The 24534-nt window shown below is 43.8% G+C and overlaps 4 protein-coding genes across 5 annotated transcripts; 3 read left to right on the plus strand and 1 right to left on the minus strand.

Annotated features, from left to right (window-relative positions):
- Positions 1-2270: 2270 nt before the first annotated feature.
- On the minus strand, positions 2271-5809 carry LOC148393498 (uncharacterized). The gene is made up of 2 exons (XM_088384736.1): positions 5705-5809; positions 2271-3165 (listed from the first exon to the last, which is right to left on the minus strand). Exon 2 carries the CDS (start codon positions 3111-3113, stop codon positions 2358-2360), a length of 756 nt encoding a protein of 251 aa, XP_088240862.1. The 5' UTR covers positions 3114-3165; positions 5705-5809; the 3' UTR covers positions 2271-2357.
- Positions 5810-6311: 502 nt separating this feature from the next.
- Positions 6312-11396, plus strand: LOC148393499 (interferon gamma receptor 1-like). Of its 2 annotated transcripts, none has more exons than XM_088384733.1 (7): positions 6312-6509; positions 7870-7996; positions 8089-8270; positions 8339-8532; positions 9137-9296; positions 9459-9574; positions 9648-11396. In XM_088384733.1, exons 1-7 carry the CDS (start codon positions 6443-6445, stop codon positions 10026-10028), a joined length of 1227 nt encoding a protein of 408 aa, XP_088240859.1. In that variant the 5' UTR covers positions 6312-6442; the 3' UTR covers positions 10029-11396. The 2 variants fall into 2 exon arrangements, with proteins under 2 accessions (XP_088240859.1, XP_088240860.1); XM_088384734.1 differs by lacking the exon at positions 6312-6509 and adding an exon at positions 6823-7439.
- A 135-nt stretch (positions 11397-11531) lies between these two features.
- il22ra2 (interleukin 22 receptor, alpha 2) lies at positions 11532-13588 on the plus strand. Its single transcript, XM_088384735.1, has 6 exons — positions 11532-11735; positions 11814-11934; positions 12204-12391; positions 12652-12809; positions 12950-13104; positions 13272-13588. Exons 1-5 carry the CDS (start codon positions 11570-11572, stop codon positions 13097-13099), a joined length of 783 nt encoding a protein of 260 aa, XP_088240861.1. The 5' UTR covers positions 11532-11569; the 3' UTR covers positions 13100-13104; positions 13272-13588.
- Positions 13589-13828: 240 nt separating this feature from the next.
- Positions 13829-22569, plus strand: LOC148393501 (adenylosuccinate synthetase isozyme 2). The gene is made up of 13 exons (XM_088384732.1): positions 13829-14250; positions 16814-16916; positions 17206-17274; positions 17347-17397; positions 17606-17672; positions 19460-19567; positions 19659-19740; positions 19810-19936; positions 20441-20595; positions 20767-20891; positions 20954-21051; positions 21127-21276; positions 21420-22569. The coding sequence occupies exons 1-13, from the start codon at positions 14092-14094 to the stop codon at positions 21470-21472; spliced, it is 1347 nt and encodes a 448-aa protein (XP_088240858.1). The 5' UTR covers positions 13829-14091; the 3' UTR covers positions 21473-22569.
- The last annotated feature ends 1965 nt before the right edge of the window (positions 22570-24534 follow it).

Here is a 24534-nt window from a genome sequence, read left to right on the forward strand (position 1 = left end):
ACACTTGTAGTATATTACAATGATGCATTTTTATTTTCTAGTAAAATTTATCCTCCTTGTTTGTGTGATTTTAGTTTAAATGTCGAGGATATTTCAGCACGGCTTTAATTCGAAACATAGTGTATATTAAATCAGCGCCTGACGAGCGCGCCATAAAAAATGCTTGTTTACTATTTGGAAGTCATTTCATTTGGCAGAGTTTACAGCACGGAGGCAAGTCCAGTTAAATTTGATTGTGCCACACTTTTTGAATAATTGATACTCAGACAGCTGGAGCCGAGATTACGACTAAAAATCCCGCTCCTTCAGAAATGTTTAAATTTTTGATGGTTTATCCTGACGCAAGCTGTTGTCGTCGAGCGTAATGATGCTAATTTAGTCACCCCATCATTTGTTGGTGATTTGTTTTGTTTTCTAATGAGTTCTTCAGACACTTAGTCTAACGTCAATTAAAACAGGCAAGTTTGCAGCTAAAAGATGACAATTTTTTGTCTGGGAGGAAAAAAATGATAAATGAGGGGAAGCAGTTTATGTGCAATGTGTGTTTGTCCCCCATGAATACACACTTAAGTCCACCATGTGTCACACAAATTAATTGTCCGGACACATATGGACACTCAAAATGAGCTCATGTAAGAATTTCTTTTTCTTTTGTGGCCTGCCTAATGTCAAGGGTCACGTCCCCAATGGTCGAAAGACGAGAACTCTCTCTCTCTCTCTCTCTCTCTCTCTCTCTCTCTCACACACACACACACACACACACACACACACACACGCACACACACACACACACACACGTACGCACAACCTCCTGTTGTGCTAAATAACCTCATTTTAATTTTGTCTTGTGTAGACCCGTTTAAAGGACAATCTGAAACGTCTCTGCAGTCAAGGTGGACCATCATGTTGTGTGCATACATAGAAAGGCAAGAACACGTACGCACACTTCCAAATATAGTGACAATGGGTTGTCAGTGAATAAAAATCATTGTAATTGCGATGGCTTGGTCTCCGCACAGCGTTTAGTATAACAAATAAGTAATAATTTGCTAATGGTAACATTATGTTGAGTCGGTTTAGGGGCAATTAAAGTGAGTGATATTTACATATGCCTAATGAATCACCGGCCGCGGCAGTTGAGGCCCTCGTGAATATTCATGCAGGCATTTCTCTCCGCTACTCGCCCCCGCCTCCCTCCTCACCCCGCCGCCGTTTATAAACTGAATTATAGCTGATTTGCCCTTTTCAAAAGAGCAACATGGCTGAGTCGCCCGCAAGGAGGCGGCCGAACAATAACGTCTGATGATAAACATGTTTTAGTGGGCGCGAGACGGACAAATCTGGGCCCATTTACAGCTGGGCCTGTAATGAGCGTTAATAAAGTCAACTTGCAATTGTGGCGCGCTACTGACGCTTTTGCAAATTCACCTGTCAGGTGCGACCATTCACGTTTAGCATGTTTGTCATGCTAATGTAGTTGGATAGCAGGTGCATTGTCTTGAAAACTACACACCTACTGAAAAAAAGTAGAGACTGGTTGCAGGTCAATTGCAGGTTACATCAAAGCTCAAAATAAGAGGTGTTGCATCAACGTTTGAGAGGCAAAATTAGCATTTTGCGCCTCAAAAATAGCATTTTGTACCTCAAAAATAGCACTTTGTGTGTCTTTTTCATGACGCCACTCAGCTAGCAAGACCGAAACTGGGGAAAGAATTACGTTTGTTAGTCAGAGGGGTGGCCTATAAGATTAAAAAGATTAATATAACATAAAATTTGTGTTATATCAGTCATGTCGGTTGTCTATTTTCACGATAGGGTGGTAGGTTTGGATGATGAATGTTCTCAAAAGCTGAGATGCCAGTCCAGGGGAGGTGAGGGAAATCCGGGGAGCAGCCATTCAAGTACGAAAAAAACAGACAAACAAACAAAACGAGATTCAAACCCTCAACCCGAGTATAGCGAGGCAGATTTGCACCACTTGTGCTCCAGGTCGCCCTTGTTGTCCAGGCCTGCTTGGAAACTTACGTGTATCTGCCTCCCCCTTGCGCTTTTTTGTGGTTACTGCCATGGCGCAGAAAAGGGGGTCGAAAAAGTGCTCGAAAGGTTATTTGTTGAAAAAATATTTGTAAATATTTTGTATTATTTTATAAAGGTTAATAGTATAACCGAAATTGTTCAATCAATAGCGTTATTGGTCTCTTTTTATGGGTTAAGACAGAATCCCTCCTGTCATGGCCCCATATGTATGAAAGGAGAGCCACAGCTGCCGGTTCACTTTTCAGCCATTTATTGAAGATCAATAAAACACTTCAACATAATGGCTCAGGTCTTCCTGGTGACTGTTAAATGTGATGCGTTTAGTCCTCGCTTTGCTCTCTCTTATACACAAAGCTGACGTAGATGACGGACGTTTCCGGCAGTTTGGGCAGGCGCAGGTCGGGAAAGGGCATCGTGCCATCGCTGTCGATATGCGTCTGCACCGTGTACACTTTGACGCCGGCGGCGCCGCCCCGCAGCACTGAACCGTGGATGACGCCCAACCGGGCTTGCTCGTGGAACGCCGCCCCCAGCTCGCGCCCCAGGAAGATGTCCTGCACCTGCGCCACCGTGGCCCGACACCTCCACCTGTCGGCGTCAAAATGGAGGTCGTTGTCGCTCTCGGGCTCCATCTTTCTTTGGGGCGTTTGCGGGAAGTCGATGACACTTAGTCGCTCCAGGTGCTGCACCGCAAAGTGTCCCTCCAATGGAAGGGCGGCGCTCTCCCCGCGCCTGCCGCTGCCGCAGTCCATCAGCGTGAGGTGGAGCACCTCTGAGTTGTTGAGCAGGCGGGCGGCGTTCCGGGGCGACGTGTACCACATGGTCAGGCGCCGCATGTGGAAGACGGGCGAGGAGAAGGGCGCCGCCGGGAGGCGTCGTAGACTTGGCATTGTGATATCCCTGCAGCAGCAGGCGTCCAGAGAGGCCTGGTTGCACGCGTCCGGCTCTTGGCTGCACGAGTAGTAGTAGAAGCTGTCGTGCGTCACGTAGGCCAGATGCAAGTCCGAGCGCTGCGGTGCCGCTGATACCCACAGCAGGACGCACAGGAGCGGCACCGGGGGGCCCAGGGAGCCCATCGCTAACGGGCATGGGGCACGGCCGCCACCTTGATTGGTACTCCCATTCGACCTGAAATAAGATGAGGAAACCCAATGTCACCACAGGCTCACCCTGCCAAATTTGCCAAGTTTATAAAATGAGGTTTAAAAAAGCCAAAGGATCTTGAGTGCTGCCAATCAACTCAACCAAAATCCAGAAGTACAACCTCGACAATTGGATGCTACTTTGTCTAGCATCTTTTTTATGTCTATGTTTTTTGTTTTTTTTAACTCACCCTCCTGCCTTCTCTCAGTGATGTGCACTCACTCATGGCCAACAATAAGGCACTTTAATGTCTAAGCCCACTTGCTGGCTGTCATGTCGGATGAAAATAATCCAAGATTCTCTTTCTTCGTGCTTATGTTTGTCTTGCTGCCTCTATATACTGCATTCTCAAACGAATGACTTGGCATGACTTTAGTGGGGCAGCTTTGAAGAAAAACAAAAAAACTCAACACCCTCAATATGTGATCATGCTGAGTGTGAGCGTTCTTAATCTTTTGACTGACATCCTGACGACGTACATACTGTAGCACATGTGTTTTTCACTAATTCGGGTTTTGTAGCGTGGATTCTTAGCATATGAGTGCGTCGCTCTCGGTCTTGGTTGCCAACAAGTGAGACGATCTGGAGACATCTGGACTCAATCAGATCCTTCGCCACTGACTGTGGGCCGCCTCGCTTTCGGCAACACGGCAGACATAAACGTCTACTGGGGAGCAACTTAGACACCTGCTGACCTCATCAACTCAGTCTATAAAAAATAAAAGTACGCACATTATGAAATACACAAACACTGCAGAGGACTTGTTTCTCAGCTTGACTGCAAAAACGGTGGCGGGCGATGCTGTTCGCAATAAAACGCTTTCCTTTCAGTTTGCTGCTTTTTATAAAATATGTATGTTTTATATCTTTACATTTAATGCAAAATTAAGGACTTTGGGTGGGGGAGAATGCAAAATTGGCATATAAAGCACATTACACATACTTGAGTTTAAAGAAGAAGTCAACCCCCAAAATGTTTGTTCAATAATCTGTTGTATGCGTCCCCACTAGTCTAAACACGATATTCGGATAAATATTTTTTGGTGGAATATGAATTAAGCAGCAAAATCCAACCGTTAAAATCCATCTCAGGGGCAGCCATTTTGTCTCTCACTGTCGACTGAAAATGACATCACAGTTGCTCACGGCTCAGGTAACAGCTAATCACAGTTTAGTGATGTTTTTGTTAACTAGAAAAATATTACGATTGTTTCCTTATGAAAAAAGAATACTCCCTTTTAAATCAGTTCAAAATCCAGGCACAGTAGTTGATTTTTAGGCAGCATGATTTCCTTTTCTTGAGCGTAGGCTGTAGTAGCAAGCCGTCTTCCACTTGTCACCCCGATTTGAACCACACATTAAAGATAATTACAGCAGGCCTTGGACCGCTTTCTGGGGCATCTCCAGTTCAGTCTTTGTACAAAAGATTACATTTCCTGCTTTGGCTGCTTTGCCGCATCCATTCTGGCAAAAGCACGCAGGCACACTTGACCGCTGCATTCCTGCTCTGGCCTTGGCTCAAATGGAACCAGAACACAGTGTTGTCTTTTTTAAAACCCATTTCCCCACAACTTCTTTACCCTTTACATTCTGTCATCGACAGAAAGTGTCTTTCCTTGGAATTTGAAACGCTTCTTTTGAACTTGGCTGAATTTATGGTTGTCGTTTGCATTGCTTGTTGGGCTCATTCACATTGAAACAAATTACAGCCTGCAAGATGTCGCTGTCTCGTCGGCATCTCTAAATACAGTTTGTGCGGTTGTAAACAAAACCAAGCACACTTTTGTTTTTGTTGTGAGGGGTTTCTCAAATTAAAAAAATAGTTTTAAAATCATTATGAAAGTATGTATTACATTCAGAAACACGTAGAACTAAAAGCTGAAGCGGGCTCTAGTTTCAGGCTCACATGTTTAAATATGTTCATTGTATAGCAGGAATAAAAATATAACTGGAATGAAATTGAATATTCCTGTGAGGTTTTTAGAATTGCGTGGCACAGGCTTCAGCTAATGCACACACAAGATGATTCTTCATATTTGAGAAGATTCAACATCAACACAGTGTCTGTTTATGTCAACAAGAACCCACATGTGGAATATGTTGACAATTATTTTTTTTCTCTTCCTCCCTGGCTACAAGATTGTAACAGTCCCACGATGTGGATTTTGATTTCAATATGCTCGATGGATCAATTTGCACTACACTGATGTCGGAGCGGGCTTCGTATAAAGTTTAGTGGATGCATACTGAAAGGAAGGAAAGAGTGAGGACAGCTACCACGGCAGCTGAAGTCTTTCGATGTGACGAGTCTATCAGCAAAAGAATATTATGTAACACACATGAAGGAATGCAATGACAAGTGTACATTACAAAGTATCACCGTTGCCTCCCCTTACACACACACAAACAGACAGACAGACAGACACGCACGCACGCACACACGTACACACACGCGCGTGCACACGCTTAGAGCATCATTTTTGATAAATGTTATGTAGTAGCAGTATTGTAGCGTGTAACTCACCACTGAAGAGCTTCTGCGTGACTGCGTCGGGGTGTGCGGCAGCACGGGAAGAAAAGATCTCATGTTGGCTTGACGTCAGGATGTGGGAAGTTTCCCGCAAGGAAGCTGGAGTATGCAAAAAAAAAAAAAAAAAGCTAGAGCATGCGCTGCTCTCACCAATTCATTAGGCACACCCAGCTGCATATTTAGCACTTTTAGGCCTGTGCAGAATTGCAAAAAAACTTTTTTTGCATGGATTTGTTGTTTTTATACTGGCAAGAGTATACGGGGCAGTTTGGGGAAGTTTACTATAGTCTATATACGGTGAAAAAATAGAAACAAGCCGTTTTTCATGAGCTCGGCTTAAAGTTTTATTATCTTACACTGTAATTTTGCTCCAATAGTGTTCACAAATCTGTAAAAATCGTTTATTAGTGAGCATTTCTGTTGTACTTCTGAAATTCAACTCACAAATGTGTCATATCACGATGATGGTTAGATAGCATGAATATTGCACAGTTTACTTATTACTGGCTATGCTTTCTTCTGCACGCTGCTTGCGTATGATTTATTTTTATTGCAAAAAACGAGAATATAAACAGTTGGAGTGTGTGATGACGTCACTCTGACGCAAGGCGTCAACCGGAAGTCTTATCCAAATAGAATCCAAGTCGGTACCACGCGAAGCTTTCCTGTGTCCTTGCATGTCTTGTTGTTAGCATAAACGCCGCCAGTGGGTCTCTGGCTGTCGAGGACGCCATGAAGTGGCCGTGTATGAACACTCTTCTCGTTACTTTCTTCCTCTTGGGAATCGGATCGGCCCACGGTAAGAAGACTGCCCACATCTAGCTAGCCTGCCCGAGTCTGTCACTGCGGTTGGGATTCGGAACACGACTAATTCTCGCAATTGCCGTAAACAATTGCGCCTACGTGTATTAATAGGAATTTGGGGACAAGGTTAATTCCTTGCATGCGTCACTCCGTCATGTCCAATTAAAAAATAATTACTGTACTAGCTACCATAGCCATCATGGAGCCTTTGCACTTCACTGATGTCAGTTTAACTGAAAGTATGTTTAATGAATCAACGAGTTAAATTTAATGCACATATTCGTCCTGAAAATTGCAACAGCACAGTGGTAGGTTTAGTACACAACTAAACGTGATCATTTATTCCTAACCAGTTGCAATTCGAAAATGTAAACGATGACGTGCAATTTTAAGCAGCTAGCTAGCACAATAATGGTAATTCGTCAGCTTTTGTTGTGGGACAACCGATCTTAAGTCTAAACTGCAAACACATCACTTCCCCTTCGTAGTCTTTAATGTTGCCACTACGGAATGGTAGCCGCGATAGCAAAGAGTGATTGAACCATTGCCCCAAAACAATTTGTGTTTAGCACTTTGTGAATCGGCAGAGCCGCCTGTATTCCTCCTGGACATGTAATGACGGTTGCATCGGCGACAACTACAATGTGAGCAGTTCAACGGCACGTGAGGCAATTTAGCGTCTGAGTATTCCCCTAAAGTTCAGCACTCGTGCCTTGTCATCACAAACACACGAGTGGGGCTTCCCAAGGCTAAACGACACCCCTTGCATTGACTTTCTTTTTGTAGTGTTTCGTCCCACCCTGACTGCAGCACACACCCTCAACCCGCTGCCCTTGAACGGTTTCCTCTTTCTCTTCCCGTTTCAGTAGGAGACGTCTGAGCCGAGCGCCATCTACCAAAACCCACACATCAACGATCATGTAGAGTAAGCCACATCACTGACATTGAAACCCACCACCGTGATTTGACAGGAAGTGAAATTGAGCGCTGCGGTCGAAAACCTTTTTTGGCAGGTTTAACTCACTGATGCGGTTTGATCGTGTCTCACCTAGTCATGTTTTGACTTGTGTGTGTAATTTTTGATAACAAAACGAAAGCACCGACACAGCAATCGCTTGTGTTGCATTGTTGCTCGACCAGAAAAAGAGGAAATGTACTTGCTGCCTTTGTGTGAACGCAAACACAGACGCCAGGGGCAACAGGGGCTTCAGCCCAAAGTAAACATTTCATATTAAATCACAATCGCCGTATTGAGGAATTAAAAAAGAGCTACCCAGATCAAGAGTGATTGGTCTCCAAAGTTGGTGTGAATGTAAATAAAGATGTATTATGGTGTATTAAATGTGTCTGCTCAGTGGCGCCCCCAAGTGATGTGATTTTGCACTGCGGCAACCTGGTCAACAAGGTGGCATGGAGCTATGACAACCCACCTACGGGACTCCGATTCCGGGTGGACATCGGCAGGATCTACAAGTCGCAGGGGTTTGTGTCCTCCATCCTTTGATTGTGAGAATGTGATTGGCTTCTTCTACCCAAGCCTAAAGTGATCAATTGTTTTGGCCGTCATTCTGCAGTGACATGGGTCCGTTGTGGGTGGACCCGCCTGACCTGCAGGCGGACGTGTCCTTCTTATCAGACCAGAGGGAGGACTACTTCCTGGCGGTGACCGCCGTCCTCGGGAAGGAGGAATCGGAGGCGGCTCCCGCCGATGGCATTTCCTTCAGCTACTATTTGGACTCCCCTGCTGCTCAGAAATGTGAGATTGGCCACGTTTCCATGGTTACAAGTGGAATAGAGACGCTAAGGGCTTCCCCTTTTCTTCAGGTTCCTTGGACCTCCCTCCTGTGACTGTGCTGGACCAGCATGATAACACAGTGTTGATCAGCTTCCAACATCCGTGGCTCACGTACGAGGATGCGCTTCTTACCAGTCTGCAGGCCGAAGATAAAAGGAAGAGGAGACACGTGCAGCCGGACAACCCTCTGCCCGTCTTCAAATACGACATCACCATCGACAAGGTAGGCCTCAAACTGGGGGTTGGCCAGACATAGATTGACAGTCTGGCCAATTATTGGCCCTAAAGAAGTAAAGGGGGGGGTGACAGAGTGGCTACAAACCAACATGGAACGTATTATTAGAACACATTGCTCAATAGATAGTGTTAATGTTCTCAATTATATTTGTTAGATGTTTGTCATTAGCTGTTATGTTCTGCAGCTAACTAAATAGCTTACGTCAAACTCAGTCATTGTCATTTTCTGCTACCTTGTGGCATTGAAAGGGGATTACAGCACATGATGAATCTTTTTAGGATTTTGATCTTCATGGCTGTTTTTGAGAGTGAGAGAGTAAAAAGCTGTTGTTATAATTCCAACATAATTTGGTACATTTTAAATTGACTCATTGAAATATCTTTCCCCTTGTCAAACTTTGAATTCATCTCGGAAAACTAAGCATTCAGAAATCAACCATCCTGACAAAATTGTTCTTGTAAAGAGGTGGTTTTTTTCCCCAAAATATAATTTATATTAACATCGAAGAGCCCATCTTAATTGATGTGTGTGTATCTGGCGCCTCCGAGTGGCCACGTATCCCTTCCAACTTACCTTGCCCCCCCTGCAGAAGCCATTTGCCGACCTGCACTGCACGGAGGACGTGTGCGAGCGCAACCTGCCCGTGGACGCCAGCCAGCAGGAGCACTGCGCCACCATCAAGGGGGAGCTGGAGAGGATTGCTGTTCTCGGCACACGGGACTACTGCGCTCAGCCCATGCAGGAAAACAGTTGAGTGTGTTCAATTGCAGCTGCTCACGTCAACGCATGACATCACAAAGCGTTAGGCACATGTTGGTTCTCAATCGCCGAGTCATGTTATAAGAAGCATTTTGACGGGGCAATCTGTTAGCAGATGCAAATACACTTTCATTTTTCTTTTTTAAATGTAGAACACATCATCACCGCTGTGGTGGTGTCTCTCTTGGTCCTGGCTGCCATCCTTACCGTCCTCCTCATGATTTGCTGGAAAAAGACCAAAGCCTCAGCCAAGCTACCATCCTCGCTGGTGTGAGCTTTGCATGTCTGTCGTTTTGATGCCTTTGTCTGACATTTTTCTTTTTCTCGTGTGCGCCTCGCAGCGCTTCAACGGATTTGTTGATGAGACCCCCGTAGCATCCATCCCGGTTTCCGACTCATCCGTGCGGCTGATTGTGGAGGAGAAGCCCATGTCGCCTGGCGAGTCAGAGCAGTCCGGCGAGCCACAAGTGCACGAAGAGTCGGAGCAGTCCGACGAGCTGCAACCGCACGAAGAGCCGGAACTGTCCGGAGAGGATGCCCCTGGCGACATGGAGGATGAAGAGCATCAGGCGTACATGGGGGGCGAGCAAATAGACGAAGATGAGGACATGGAGACTTTGAACGATAATGCCTACGAGAGACGCCAAGTGATCGTCAGAATGTCATCTGACGAGGACATTGAGGGCTATCGTAGCGGAATCGTAGCTGAAGGTTTGAATTAAAAACTTTTTGGTTCCTGCAGCTTAACATAACATCTAAGTCAGCACTTAGACTTAGAATACACCCCGCCCAAGAAAAAAAAAGCTTGTGCTTTCTTCATGAGGTCAAAGATCTTAAGTTGTGATGCTAATGCAATTGTTTGCAAACCTTTTGGCCTTTCGAGTCTCGGGCGCCCCAATTGATCCCGCGCAAGGCTGCACAGAAAGCACCTATGTGAATCACAATATTGTGATTCTTCCTCACTGGAATTTATTTTGCTCGTGTGTTTTCTTTGATGGTCATGAGATATTGCACCTCACTGCACCTATCTCTCGCCTTCTCTTTCTTTCTTTCTTTCTCTCTCTCTCTCTCTCTCTCTCTCTCTCGCTCTCTCTCGCTCTCTCTCTCTCTCGCTCTCTCTCGCTCTCTCTCTCTCTCTCTCTCTCTCTCTCTCTCTCTCTCTCTCTCGCTCAGCTCTCCTCGCACTTTGAACCGGGTAAGAATTGTTCTTTTTTTTGGGTCGGGTCGAACTAAAAAAAAAAAAAAAGTGCTCAAACAACACATTTTTTTGTATATAACCAGACAATTTCAATATTTTATATTTTCAATATTTTTATGTTCTTTGCATGATCTTGTAATGGTATGGCAGAAATGTACAATTTGACTTCCGATACTTCAGTTGTCAATCAATCTACGAAAGCAATCAGTAGTTCAGTATGGCTTTACAGTCTGTGCCAGTTCCGTGTTTTCCTGTTTTGATATTTATCAAAGGCAAATATCAGTGTTGGTCACACGTGAGTAACAAGTACACACTTTACTAAATTAAATTGATCATTTCTCCATCAGAATTTGTAGGGAACATGTATGTACATGCAACTAACTGCAATGTATATAGATTGCTGATCGATCATGAAAACAATGACATTCGAGTCTAAGCGCCGCACTTTGGTCAATGTTTGAGCGAGGATGTTTACAAGCCCGCGATGCAAATTTGTGTTGACCGGCAGCTAAAGAAGTAATATACTGGCTGACATTTAACGTCTTCCCCTGGAACCAAACCTGGGACTGAAAGTGTTTGTTTGTGCGTGTTTGCTCAGATGCCTGCCGGGGAGCTTGCCTTCCTCTTTGCATGGAGAGTGGAAGTGCGATGCACATGCACGCTTCCAGTAACTCACTTCATTGTCTGCGGTCCTGCCAGGAGTTCTTACGCTAAATGGGCTCACTGGTGAAATATTCAACTTTTCAAAGTTGCATTTAGGATTTGAATAGGGCTTTCACAACAGCTGTTGCTGTAACAAAGCAAAATTAATATCGTTGATCTCTTTGCAAACTTCCTAACCGTCCATTTCTTCAATCCCAAATAAAGTTCAGATGTTCTAATGGTCACTTTAGCAAGTGTGTGTTGACTCCTATTTAACAGATGCATCCTGGGTTTTAAGCGGGTGTGTACACTTATGCAACCACATTTGTACAAGGCATTTGGGCTGGGGGTGTGTTGACTCCATATCCGCAGTATTCCTCTGCATGTGCTGGCATGTTGTAAAAACACTTAGTCATTGTTCACATGGATTTCTGTAAAAACACGTGGCCAGTGGTCTATAAGTTGCGAACAGAAAGAGGAAGTGGGTGGCTGTTAAAGGTTGGAGGCTGCAGGGTCCGTCTGACAGTTGGCAAAATGAACCGTGTGCTGATTGGAGGCCTGCTGCTGCTCAACATCGCCACAGTGGCAGGTTAACAAATGCTGTTTTTTTTTTTTTTTTTTTTACACTTTATTGTATTATCATGTTGATGTCTGGTGTTGTTTCTAGTGTCTAAAGTGTCGCCGGCTCCTGCACATGTCAAGTTTGACTCTGTGGACTTTAAGAATGTCCTTCACTGGATGCCGCCCGCCAACTGCAGCAACTTGCGCTACGATGTCCAGTGGAAGATGTGAGGACATGCAAATAACACACAAAATCTGAATTTTATTGCTTTTACAATACGTGGACAATAATGTCACAAGTGAATTTCCTATGGAGTCCAGCAAGGCTTCTTTTGTGGTATACATTATTTACATTTATTTTTTTTAAATGGCAAAATCAATGGAAGAGCCAAATGTTCTGTTTTCCCAAACGGAGATGACTGACGTCATATTGAGAAGTGTGAGACCTAATAATGACATACTATGTCATGATTGTGTGCTTCTTTGTGCTGGTCAGTTATGGCGATGCTCAGTGGCGGGATGTGGACAGCTGCCAGGGCGTCCGAGAGAGCCACTGTGACCTCAGCGGGGTCATGTCGGACCTCCAAGAGTGGTACTATGCCAGGGTGAGAGCATCTTCCTCATCCTCATCACTGAACAACTCAGCCTGGATCCTCTCCCCGAGATTCAGCCCCCGATGGGACAGTGAGTGTTTTTGTTTCAAGACATGGCTAAAGCATGAATGGCCTAAAATGGCCCCAACCAACCAAGATGGCAGACTTTCTGTGTTTTTTTTGGGCATGGCTTCTTTAAGACAGCTCAAATTGCACATTGCCAAAGGAACCACATTTTGGGTTCTGAATTTCCTAGAATAAATGTTGCCTAGAGTTTCATGATTTATGCTGAACCATGACACTTTGTAGCCACGTTTGTCCTAAAATGGTCACTGTAAACTAAAATGGCAGCCAAAATTAGTGCACCGGTGCTAAGGCTGAACGTCAGCGAGCAAGGCATCGTGGTGCGCGTGAGGACCCCCCAGCCCTTGGCCAGGAAGATGCAAAACAGTCGCCTTCATGCCACTCTCGTCTATGTCGTTTACCTCCTCAATGAAGCGGGCAAGGAGGTATGTCTCAAGCAAAAGTGAAAATAAGTGCACAAAAAAGAAATCCACTTTAACCCCGAACCTCACAACTCCCAAAAAAGAATCTTTCATTGCCTGTGGACAAAATTCCCAAATCCATTGGTCATATTTTCTTTTGTCAGGAGATGTTTGAACTGCTTTGCTGCTCAGGGAAATTTGTGATGAGCAAAGTGGAGCACAAGACAAAATATTGCTTCCAGGCTCAGAGCGTTGCAGAGCTGCAGGGACACCGCAGCGCTCGCGGTCCCAAAAAGTGCATCACCACAACATGAGCATGGTAACACACACACATCAACACAACACAACACAACACAACACACACATTTGACATCAATAATAAGCCATTCCACGTAAAATTCATGATTAAGAGCATTTGATGTACACTCATTTGACTCATTAGTGCGTGTGTATGCACGAATGTGCATCTGTAAATTTGGCCCACAGGTCTTTTTCACATGATGTCCGTGGCCACTTCCAAAATGGTCAAGTGTTTGACGGACGCCCCATCCCAAGAGTGCAGATGGTTTTGATATCTTCGATGTTGACACACTTATCAAGTGAAACGACTCCGTAAGCCATGTGACATCATGGCACCCACATGTGGAGCTCAGAATGATGACATTGTGGCGGACCTCAGTACATGGTCTCTCACCCAGCAGGCCTACAGTTAGGGGTGGGGTCCTCTGTGATGTCATGCTCTCTTTGTATCTTTGATTAATTTTGTCTAGTCAATTGTTGGCAGACAGCCATGGAATAATGATGTGTTCTGCCACAATTGATCAATTAATACATAAATAAAACCAGAAAACATACTGTGCAATTAATTTCCAATTATTTATTTATTCCAGTCAGAATAGTGGACAAAAATTAAACATCTAAAACGTAGAATGTGTCACGTTTTGATACTCATCATCACAAAGCCTTGTTGTTTTGAGAGCAAACATCATTTAACTACGGGGATGGCTCAAGTATCAACAATTTTACACAAAAAGGAAACGTAAAGTGACGCTCTATTTTTTTTGTTAAAATAAGATGTTTGTGCTGACTTTTAATCATAAGTTCCCTCCCAAAATAGCCCCAAATCGTGCAACTGTCACCTACTTCCTGGTTGTTGACACCTGTGCGCATGCGCAGGGCGTGTTACTCCGTTGCGTCGAACGTTGCCGTGGGAGTGGGCTGGCGCCTGGACCACTCCATTCAATTCTGTTGGCGACCCACAAATTAAGCGCTTGTCAGTCCCAGAGCCCCCCAGCAGCGGTCGGATATGTCGGAAAGTGGGTGCCAGGAGCCGGCGACGCGGCCCGGCATACCGTCGGTGGGCAACCGAGTAACGGTGGTGCTGGGCGCGCAGTGGGGCGACGAGGGGAAGGGCAAAGTTGTGGACCTGCTGGCGCAAGACGCCGACATGGTGTGCAGATGTCAGGTTGGTGTTGCGTTCACTTGTTTCGCGCTCTTGGTTCCCGCCTCTATCACTGGCTGCATTTCTTCATTTGAAAAAAAAAAATGATAATACGTATACGTGCATCTCTACGATGCTACCCCTTTAATTGGCTTGAAGCCAGTATTATCAGACACTTTGTTGCCAATGGTGTTTTTCTGCTAATGTCACCTTGACGTCTTGCTAGGTTCACCTATTCGTAGCAGGTCTTTGAAGGCACCTTTTGGGCTCCTTCGAAGTGACCGACGAGCTGTGAACTAGCAATAATGGTGGACACGTCAAAATTACGTGATGTTCGTCCTATTTGACTGAACGGGACTCCTACACTTAAACGAGGAATGAATAGTATTACAAGGCGTCGTAAAATCACAATACTGCAATTCTCTTCACAAGTCACCACTATTCTCACCCGAAAACTTAAATATTGTTACATACTGATTCTGAATATGGAACAATACACGAATTGGGTAACGTTACGAATAAACATTACATTTTAATCGTGCAACCGATGTCTAAATTAAGTAAATCCAAAAGATTCAGAGTTTTTATTCTGTGCAATACCCAATTCACCACAATCGGTCATTTTTTGACACCTAAACAGCATTACATAAACTGTTGTCACCTATTTTGGGGGTAGTGTGGTTGACCTATACTCATACGGTACACTATTTAGAGCCAATACCAAAAAAATGTTTACTGAAGCCAGTATTTGACATTATTCCCCCATAATTGTGAGATGTCAGCAGCTTTGTGTACACTTTCTGGCTGCCCCTCACTAGAAATTGCAGTGTGAGATGTTTCAAGAGGCGCGGCGTGGCGTGTGCCAGGTGTTGTTTCAAGAGCTTTTTATAAAACAGCCTTTGCCAGTATTCCTGGCTCGGTGGTGTTCTTTACTGACCCGTGAGTCACTTGGTGTTTAACAGCCATGCTGGGGTGACAGACCGAGCACCCAGCAGTGGTCTTTACAATGCCCCGTTGTTTGTCTCTTGGTGATGATTGGATGCGACCAAAGCGATGGTAAACCTGTTTGTACACAACATCCTCGCAATATAGAGCAGGCAATATCAACATTTTGTAATTTTGTCATACCGCAGATTACGAAAGTGAGCAGGAAATGTAACCGCCCCAGGCTCTAGTAGCTGCAGGTCCACTCTCTAAACAAATACAGTGTAGCTCAGCATCTGGTTAGCGGACTTCATGTCAAGTCTTATAAAACTTTTTAATTTCGTCATTTCCTGCTGAATAAATACTGAACGTTTGTCATTCTGTTACACTGTGAGTGACCCTCTAGTTCTTGTAATAGCGTGTGTATCATTTAAGCACTGAATGCGTCATCACCTGAAGACGAGGAATCATGTTCCTCAAATTAAAAAAAGTCAGCTGACTGTTCTGTTGTCTGCCCCAACGCTAACTAAACACTAGAAGTGTTTGTACACTAATGTTACGACACAGGGGTCACTTTTGCCCGGAGAGTAAGCAGTAATCTGAGCACACACAACACACAACACACACACACACACACACACGTATTGTTACGTAACCGCTTCCGTAGAGTTGAAGTACACCTTCACGGAAGCCTTGAAGATAAAAAACGAGCTCTTCAAGGTAAAGAGGCCCATTTTCCCAGCAACAAATGCGCCGAGAATTGCCACTCCTACATTCTTACTTTGATTTATGATTCAAAAGTATTTCTGCAGAAACGCAGTCCACTGTCTTGACAAACTAGACCGTACTGTAGAATTTATGTTTGGGCCATGAAGGGTCGAGTTCTTTCACCCGCTTGTCAGCAAGAATTATTTGGTTCCAAAAAGCTTTGTCAGCACGCCTGAACAAACCCATTAAAACAATGAATGTATATTTCTGTTTGGTCATTGCAGCCCTATTCAGTTCAGAGTCTAATAGGGCACCACATACTTTACTCAGTGAGTTAGCTTCTTTATCTTCAGCCTAATTGCTAAAACTCAACCAATCAAACGTATTCGTCCCTTGGCCGTTGACACGTTCCTCGGGCTCGCCAAGCATGTCACGTGTCCTCGGCCTTTAGTGATAATCTGTGCAACGTGGACAATTTCCCAAGTGCCCCTAAATTCTTTGCGGGGTGCTGGTCGAAGTCACACACGTCTTTAAAAGGGCAACGCCTTTCTCTACCTTTGGGGTGCTGCTGTCCGCGTCCAGGAATAACCACAAGCACATGTGGTCGCGGCACATGCTGCCTGTACTCCATTTATCGCCTCAGGCTCCTTGGGAAAAGGGAACACGTCCTGGTCACGGGGCAGCTCAGCAGCTCACCCACAAGTGCATTCAATATGGAACTTGTCGTGACAAGTGGCAGAATATTTCAGTTATTCAGCTATAACTGCAAATTGTTGGACTTGGGTGTCTTGCTCTCTATCGAGTAACATTCCTGCTTCTTGTTGCAACTATTCGGTCTGCATTCCCCCTTCCCAATGGGCATCTCTTCAAGTGCATGTGTGTGTGTGTGTGTGTGTGTGTGTGTGTGTGTGTCTGTGTGTGTCTGTGTGTGTGTGTGCGTGTGTCTCCTCCGCAGGGCGGCAACAACGCGGGACACACCGTGGTGGTCGACTCAGTGGAGTACGACTTCCACCTCCTCCCCAGCGGCATCATTAACCCCAACGTCACCGCCTTCATCGGTGCGTCTTGCTCAGCGTCGCGGCAGAAGTACCATTTCCACGCCGCCAGCTTCTCGTCCTCCATTTGCACGACCCACCCCTTTACTAGCTGAAGGGCTCCCACTTCTGTTTAGTGCCATCAACACCCCTTTTTGTGCCTGTTCCCTTTTAACTGGCCTCAAGCGTAACGATTCTGACTTGTAGCCAAATGTCAATGCATCTGCAGTCGCTTCATTAACTAACAGGGTTAAAATGTCCCCCGGTCCGCTTTTCGCCAAGCGTTCTTCTGCTTTTGCCCTTTCCACACCAGGTAACGGTGTGGTGATCCACCTCCCAGGACTGTTTGAAGAAGCCGCAAAGAACGAGCGAAAAGGCAAAAGTGAGTTGATGTGTGCGTGCGTCGCTGGCTTCTGTCAACACGTCGAGCGTTAAACTGTCTTTGGGCAAGCAGGTCTGAAAGACTGGGAGAAAAGGTTAATCATCTCAGACCGGGCGCACATTGGTGAGTCCTGTCTGCGGGGTGCGTGCGTGTGTGCGCCTGTGTGTGTGTGTGTGTGTGTGTGTGTGTGTGTGTGTGTGTGTGTGTGTGAGCGAGTGTGTGAGCTAGTGTGTGAGCGAGTGTGCGATTGAGTGTGTGTGTGCGAGCGAGTGTGTGTGTGCGAGTGTGTGAGCGAGTGTGTTTCTCAACCCTCTCTGCGGCTTCTCGGCAGTGTTTGACTTCCACCAAGCCGTGGACGGCGTTCAGGAGCAGCTGAGGCAAGAGCAAGTAGGCAAGAAGTAAGGAAACAAGCACACACCTTGACCAAAACTAGTTTTAAGCGTGTCAAAAAAGAATTACACAATGGATATTATTTTAATGTTGTTGTTTTTCTGACAGTTCAATGTGAAAACAAAATTAAGTGTAGGTGGTGCTTGTGTACGTTACAAAATAGATTTCAAAAGCATAATACAAGAGTATCATCTCGTAAAAAACATTTTTGAATTAAGTTTATGTGCAGATGCAATCAAAAATATTCTACACACAATACACTCACCTCTCAAAGTCTCGGCTTGGAATGGTCAATTTGATGTTTTTATTTCACGTAGTCTGAAAGGATTTGTATTTGATTTACAATAATCCCTCATTTTCCACTGGGTTATGTTCCGAAAAGAGTCCGTGATAGGCGAAATCTGTGAAGTAGAAACCTTGATTGTTTTTACCATTATTATACATGTATAACATTGATATATTGAAAGAACAAAACCTGTTTTCAGGCCCAAGCATTTGTGAAGTAAAGAAGAGAAGTAAACGCTTTCTTACAAATAACTACACTAAAATAATTTTAATCATCAATACGAAGTACGTACTGTCGTCATATGTCTTGCTATTGATCGGTTATACTAAAACTCGGAGGATTTGTAACATAACACCTCAAGTTTAGGTGAGTATAAGTCTCCGATTCCATCTCAAACGCGATTGAGCATGCATTTTACCTGATTTGGAAAATCATCACATAATAGCTACTGCAACTGTCTGACTGAACAGTTTCCATAAACGTACATAGAGCGTTCCACACTGCTTGTTGACGGTATCATCTTTACTTTTACTATTAACGGCATATGTGAAGAATGTCGAGCGGGGGCCTGTGGAGCATTTCGTTTATTAGAAGACAGGCTCCAGTGATTGCTCTTGTAAGCTGACGCAACTTCATCCCCTTAAAGCCCGAGACGCTCTGCCAAAATGCGTGTGTGTGTTAGAGAGCGAGAGAATGCTTTTAAAGGCTCGGGTAGATTGCTGCAAGCAACGAGCTGGTGTCTTTCCAACACTTTAGGCATCCTTCAAGTGGCGCTCCGATGTCAAGTCGCGCCTTGCAAAATCTTTCTTAACAACACAGACACAAAGCAATAATGATGATCGCAGAGATTCATTTACAGGTCACGACCACAAGAATAAGCACATAATCAATAATGTTGGTGCAAATCGTATTATTTGGAGTGCAGATATATATTTACAGTGTTTTGCATTCCTGTTTGGACCTCTCTCATTCAAGGACAGGAAATGAAATGGAATCGTGACTACCGCTCTTCCGCTTTTGTTTTTGGCAAACTGGTTTGAAAAAGCTGTTTTTTGTTGCTTTCATTGGAGAATTTACTACTTGCGGTCTGCAAATTTGGGGGGATGGTTTCTATCAATCCTGTTCCTGTTTCCATAATATAGAGATTGCATTTTGTTCTTTTTACTGTACCAAATGTGAACCAAACTGTTTTATTTCCTGTTCTGTAGTTACACACTTTGCCGGTGTTAATGATGAAATCCAATAGCCATCACGTGTGAGGATAGTTATCGAGCACGTTCAGCTAATTGCCCGTGTGAGTGTCATGTTACTGGTTAGCAAGTCGAAAAGGGAAAATGCGGTGTCCGCAAAAAGCAGGTGCTCCTGAAGTCTCGAAGAGCATTTAGCGGTGCGTAAAAAGTTTCTGATGGTCAGGTGCTAAATCCAAATATTCAAGCGTCTCTTGAGTAAAGGTGGCATCACATTGTTACAGTGACGTGCTAATTTTGTCTTTGTTCTTGCATGGCTTAGCCTGGGGACGACAAAGAAGGGCATCGGTCCGGTGTATTCGACCAAAGCGGCACGCAGCGGCCTCAGGATATGCGACCTGCTGGCCGACTTCACGCACTTCTCCGAGAGGTCTGCCGAGCCTCCGTCGTATGCCACTTTCCTACAGGAATGCAGTCTTCTACCCGATTCTTCAAACAGTTCATTTTTTTGAACGCCGCAGGTACAAAGTCTTGGCCCGGCAGTACCAGGCTATGTACCCCAGTCTGCACATAGACATGGACGGCGAGCTGGCCAGATTAAAGGTAAAGACTGTAAAAATACAAATAAGTACGCTAAAAATGTGCTACATAAATGTTTTATCCCCCTCCCAGACGTACGTGGAGCAGATCAAGCCAATGGTGAGGGACGGTGTGCACTACATGTACGAGGCTCTTCACGGCCCTTCCAAGAACATCCTGGTGGAGGGAGCCAACGCAGCACTGCTGGACATCGACTTTGGTCAGTCGTGAAGCGCACACATTCTTCAATTGTGTATGACTAAACACACAGAGTAGTTGTAGTGCCATTCACCTATTGTGGATTTTTTCTGCTAAACAGATTTTGCGGAAAACATCATGCTGTGCCTGAAAAATATTTTCATAGGTTTAATTGTATGCAAGAGGGGTCTTGGTCATGTTTTCGAGGGGCCGCAAAAGCAACATTCTGCTCCGAGGGTAATTAAAGTCACGCATGACTTTTGTTGGGCATTACCGGAGAACCTTCGGTGCAATCGACACGCCGCATTGCCAGCGGTGTCTGGTCGCAGCCACTCGACCTGACCCAGCTGCCTTGCCAACTATATCAGGACTTGCTAAATTAAACGTGTCACGCCAACCTGGGGCACACCAGTGGTGTGAAATTTCAAATTTTACTCCTTACTTTTGAAAACAGCCAAAATTAAGAGTAAGAGTAACCCTGATGAGCGAGATCATAATATTCTTAACAACTTTGTGTCTTTTTCAGGGACATACCCGTTTGTGACGTCTTCCAACTGTACGGTGGGTGGGGTGTGCACGGGTCTCGGCATGCCGCCGCAGAATGTCGGCCAGGTCTATGGAGTGGTCAAGGCCTACACCACCCGGGTGGGCATCGGGGCCTTCCCTTCTGAACAGAACAATGTAAGGCATTGACAACAAACAAAGCTATCTTGAAAGATGGCACCGTAATACTTTTTAACATGAATTCATCAAAAGTGAGCATTTACTTTCTGTACCAATTTTTTCTACTTCACCTTTTCCTTGTGAGCCAAAATTTATTTTAACTTGCTTGCGCCTTTTTCTGCCCTTCAGGACATTGGTGAGCTGCTGCAGAGCCGTGGCAAGGAGGTCGGGGTGACCACGGGCAGAAAGCGGCGCTGCGGTTGGCTCGACCTGGTGCTCATCAAATACGCGCACATGATCAACGGCTTCACAGCGTGAGTTAACCACCTCGCACGCAAATATTTGTTGCCGGCTAACTCCCTTTCCACTCTCGTAGTTTAGCACTAACCAAACTGGACATACTTGATGTCCTCCCGGAGATCAAAGTGGGCGTGGCGTACAAAGTTGACGGGCAAACTATACCGCACTTCCCCGGTGAGTGATGTTTTTTTTTTCAAACCACTGTAAATGCAAGGATGTGGTATTCAATTGTTGTGACCATGTGAGCAGCCAACCAGGAGGTTCTCTTGCATGTGGAGGTCCAATATGAGACGCTGCCAGGCTGGAACACCAACACGACGTCCGCCAGGAGCTTCGATGAGCTCCCGGAGAACGCCCAGAAATACGTGTGCTTCATCGAGGAGCACGTCGGAGTGCCTGGTACAAATGCACGCACAGACAAAATGACAATTTCAGTGCATGTTTGTTCAATACTTTCACATTGTTAAAATCTAATTGTAAGCAGGAAGCCATTGTGTGACTTTTTACACTGACTGAAAAGAGTCTTTTGTGTTTCCTCGCAGTCAAATGGATCGGAGTGGGTAAATCACGGGAGTCCATGATCCAGCGCTTCTAGACACCACCGACCTTGTCAGCCTCTTCCACCACGCACGCAGGCAGCCTAACTACCTGACTGGACTCTCTTGATTCCCGACATGACTGTGGAATTGGGAAGGCATTTTACACATGTATCGTCAGAACCGCTCCTGTGCCGAGATTTGAAACCTCATCAGCTGTTTGTACCGGAGCCTCAATAAGCTCAGCATACACCAGCGCCATTAACACACAGTCGTGCCGTGCCGTATCTGTCTGTTCTTCTGTTTTAAAGATGCTTTGTGTTTCATTCTGTCAGGTGGAAGTGGCACTTTTCTCACCGACAGGTAGCAGGTGTGTCAAACTCATTTTTGTCGCGGGCCGCATCGCAGTTACCGTTTCCTGTCAACCCAAATAAATGTACGAACGCCTCATATTATATACAGTATAAGCTACAAAACAAACTGACAAATCATTTGTTTTGAAATCAGACTAGTGAAAACTTCTTAAATATTTTAAAAAGATGATTTTTAAAAGTGGACAATTTGCAATTTTAGTGATAAATTTACTGCACCATTTGTCTTTGTCGGGCTACAGAAAATGATGTGGCGGGCCGTATATGGCCCCCGGGTCTTGAGTTTGACACTTGTGGGTAAAAGGGATCTTTTCATATTTGCCTTTGTTTGCAGTCAATGAAAACGACGCAACCAAAAAGAGATTTCCAACTTGTAGACACTCGTCTTTCTTCCTGTTAGACACAACGCATCCCCCCGTTTTTTTTGTAACGGTTGTTTTCACACTGAGTTTCCCTTTAATTGCCACAGAAAGTCTGGTGTAACGCTTACTTACTTTTGGGTTCTGATTGCTGTTACTGTTGCACTTTTTTGTAATTTAAATAAATTTTATGGATCAGAGCAAATGGAGCTCGAGCCTCACAGTGAAAATTAAATGTGGAATACTGATGTTATTCATTTAGAAAATGTAATATACTGTATCCATATATGTATGCTGTGTGTTTTTGTTTCAAATCTAATCAAACCAAAACTTTAATGTTAAACAAAAATCTATTTTTGTATTTATATGTTAAAGTTGTGGTCATAATTTAATAAAGACAATACTTTGTAGTTACAGAAATACAAATGAACTGAAAAAATCATTTGTAACAGTAGGATGTGTTGGAGCTAAAACAACCGTTAAAAATATGTTGTAATTTGATATTTATTATAGTAATTACATTAAAAATTGTCAGGATTCCTTTAGATAGTAAACAATTCTTGTTCAGCTTCTGAATGTGGTTAATCTATGTGTTTTCACTAAAACTAAACTTATCCTCATTTACTTTTTGGGACATTCAAATGAAAAACTATTGTTTAGGGTGTGAACCACATTTCAAATCAAGTCAAAACTTTTTTTTTTACAATCATAACATACGCCCTTAGTATCTTAAACTAGTAAAGTTTTTAACTATTTTTTATTTGATTTCCCCTGTTAAGAGAAATGCCGCCGCCGTTTGTTAATCAACTTGAGGGGCACGTTTTTCCCGTCTGAGCCATAAGCAAAAGTAGTGGCGTTGCTTCAGGTGTTATATGTACATATTACCAAAAAATTTCATGCACCTAATTACATGTTAACAGAAAATTATTTAGCATTTATTTCATAGATGGGCTACAACTAAGAACCGCTTTTATGCAGCTACCGGGTGCAGCCCAATCATGTCAAAGCCTACATGTAAACAGAGCTGCAATGATGTCCGACTAAATTGAAAAGAATGCACATGTGTAATTAAACTAATAAATAGATTTATTTGTACTATGAATTACTTCATTTTGTAGGATCTCAATTCACCTAAGGGTTCATTTTATTATGACATGTATAATATATACGTATTATATACGTAATATATACATACTTATGACATTATACATCATAATCATAATAAAATGAACCCTCAGGTGAGTTGATCTCTCTCTCTCTCTCTCTCTCTCTCTCTCTCTCTCTCTCTCTCTCTCTCTATATATATATATATATATATATATATATATATATATATATATATATATATATATATATATATATACATACTTATACTTATATGACCAAGCCAAGATCCTCTGGGACTTCCAGATCCAGACAGACAGAATGGTAATGGCGAACCAACCGGACATTGTGGTGGTGGACAAAGAGCAGAGGAAAGCCGTTGTGGTTGACATAGCCATCCCAAATGATGGTAACATTAGGAAAAAGGAACATGAGAAACTTGAGAAATATCAAGGGCTCAGAGAAGAGCTGGAGAAGACCTGGAGAGTTAAGACTTCAGTGGTACCTGTGGTCATTGGAGCACTAGGGGCAGTAACCCCCAAACTGGAGGAGTGGCTCAAACAGATCCCAGGAAAAACATCTGACATCTCAGTCCAGAAAAGTGCAGTACTAGGAACAGCAAAGATACTGCGTAGAACCCTCAAGCTCCCAGGCCTCTGGTAGAGGACCCGAGCTTGAAGGGAAAAAGATACCACCCACGGGGGGTGAGGAAAAAGTTTTTGTCATACTTATGACATTATACATCATAATCATAATAAAATGAACCCTCAGGTGAGTTGATCTCTCTCTTTCTCTCTCTCTCTCTCTCTCTCTCTCTCTCTCTCTCTCTATATATATATATATATATATATATATATATATATATATAATATATATATATTTATATACATACTTATTATGACATTATACATCATAATAATAAAATGAACCCTCAGGTGAGTTGATCTCTCTCTCTCTCTCTCTCTCTCTCTCTCTCTCTCTCTCTCTCTCTCTCTCTCTCTCTCTCTCTCTCTATATATATATATATATATATATATATATATATATATATATATATATATATATATATATATATATATATATATATATATATAACTAATATATCGGCAAATTCTTAAAATGCCATGCCATCCAATTACAACAAAATCACTTCAAGGCAAAAGATAAATTCAAGGTTTCACTTTGACCACAAGATGTCGCCCTTCAACTGCAAATGATGGAAACGCTCAACGCACCTGGAAACTGTTACGCTTACCATACAGTTTTTACTTTTCTTTGTGTAAATTC

The sequence above is a fragment of the Syngnathus floridae genome, chromosome 9 (genome assembly GCF_059516105.1).
Source record: "Syngnathus floridae isolate MCC-2025c chromosome 9, RoL_Sflo_1.0, whole genome shotgun sequence".
Taxonomy (NCBI): Eukaryota; Metazoa; Chordata; class Actinopteri; order Syngnathiformes; family Syngnathidae; genus Syngnathus; species Syngnathus floridae.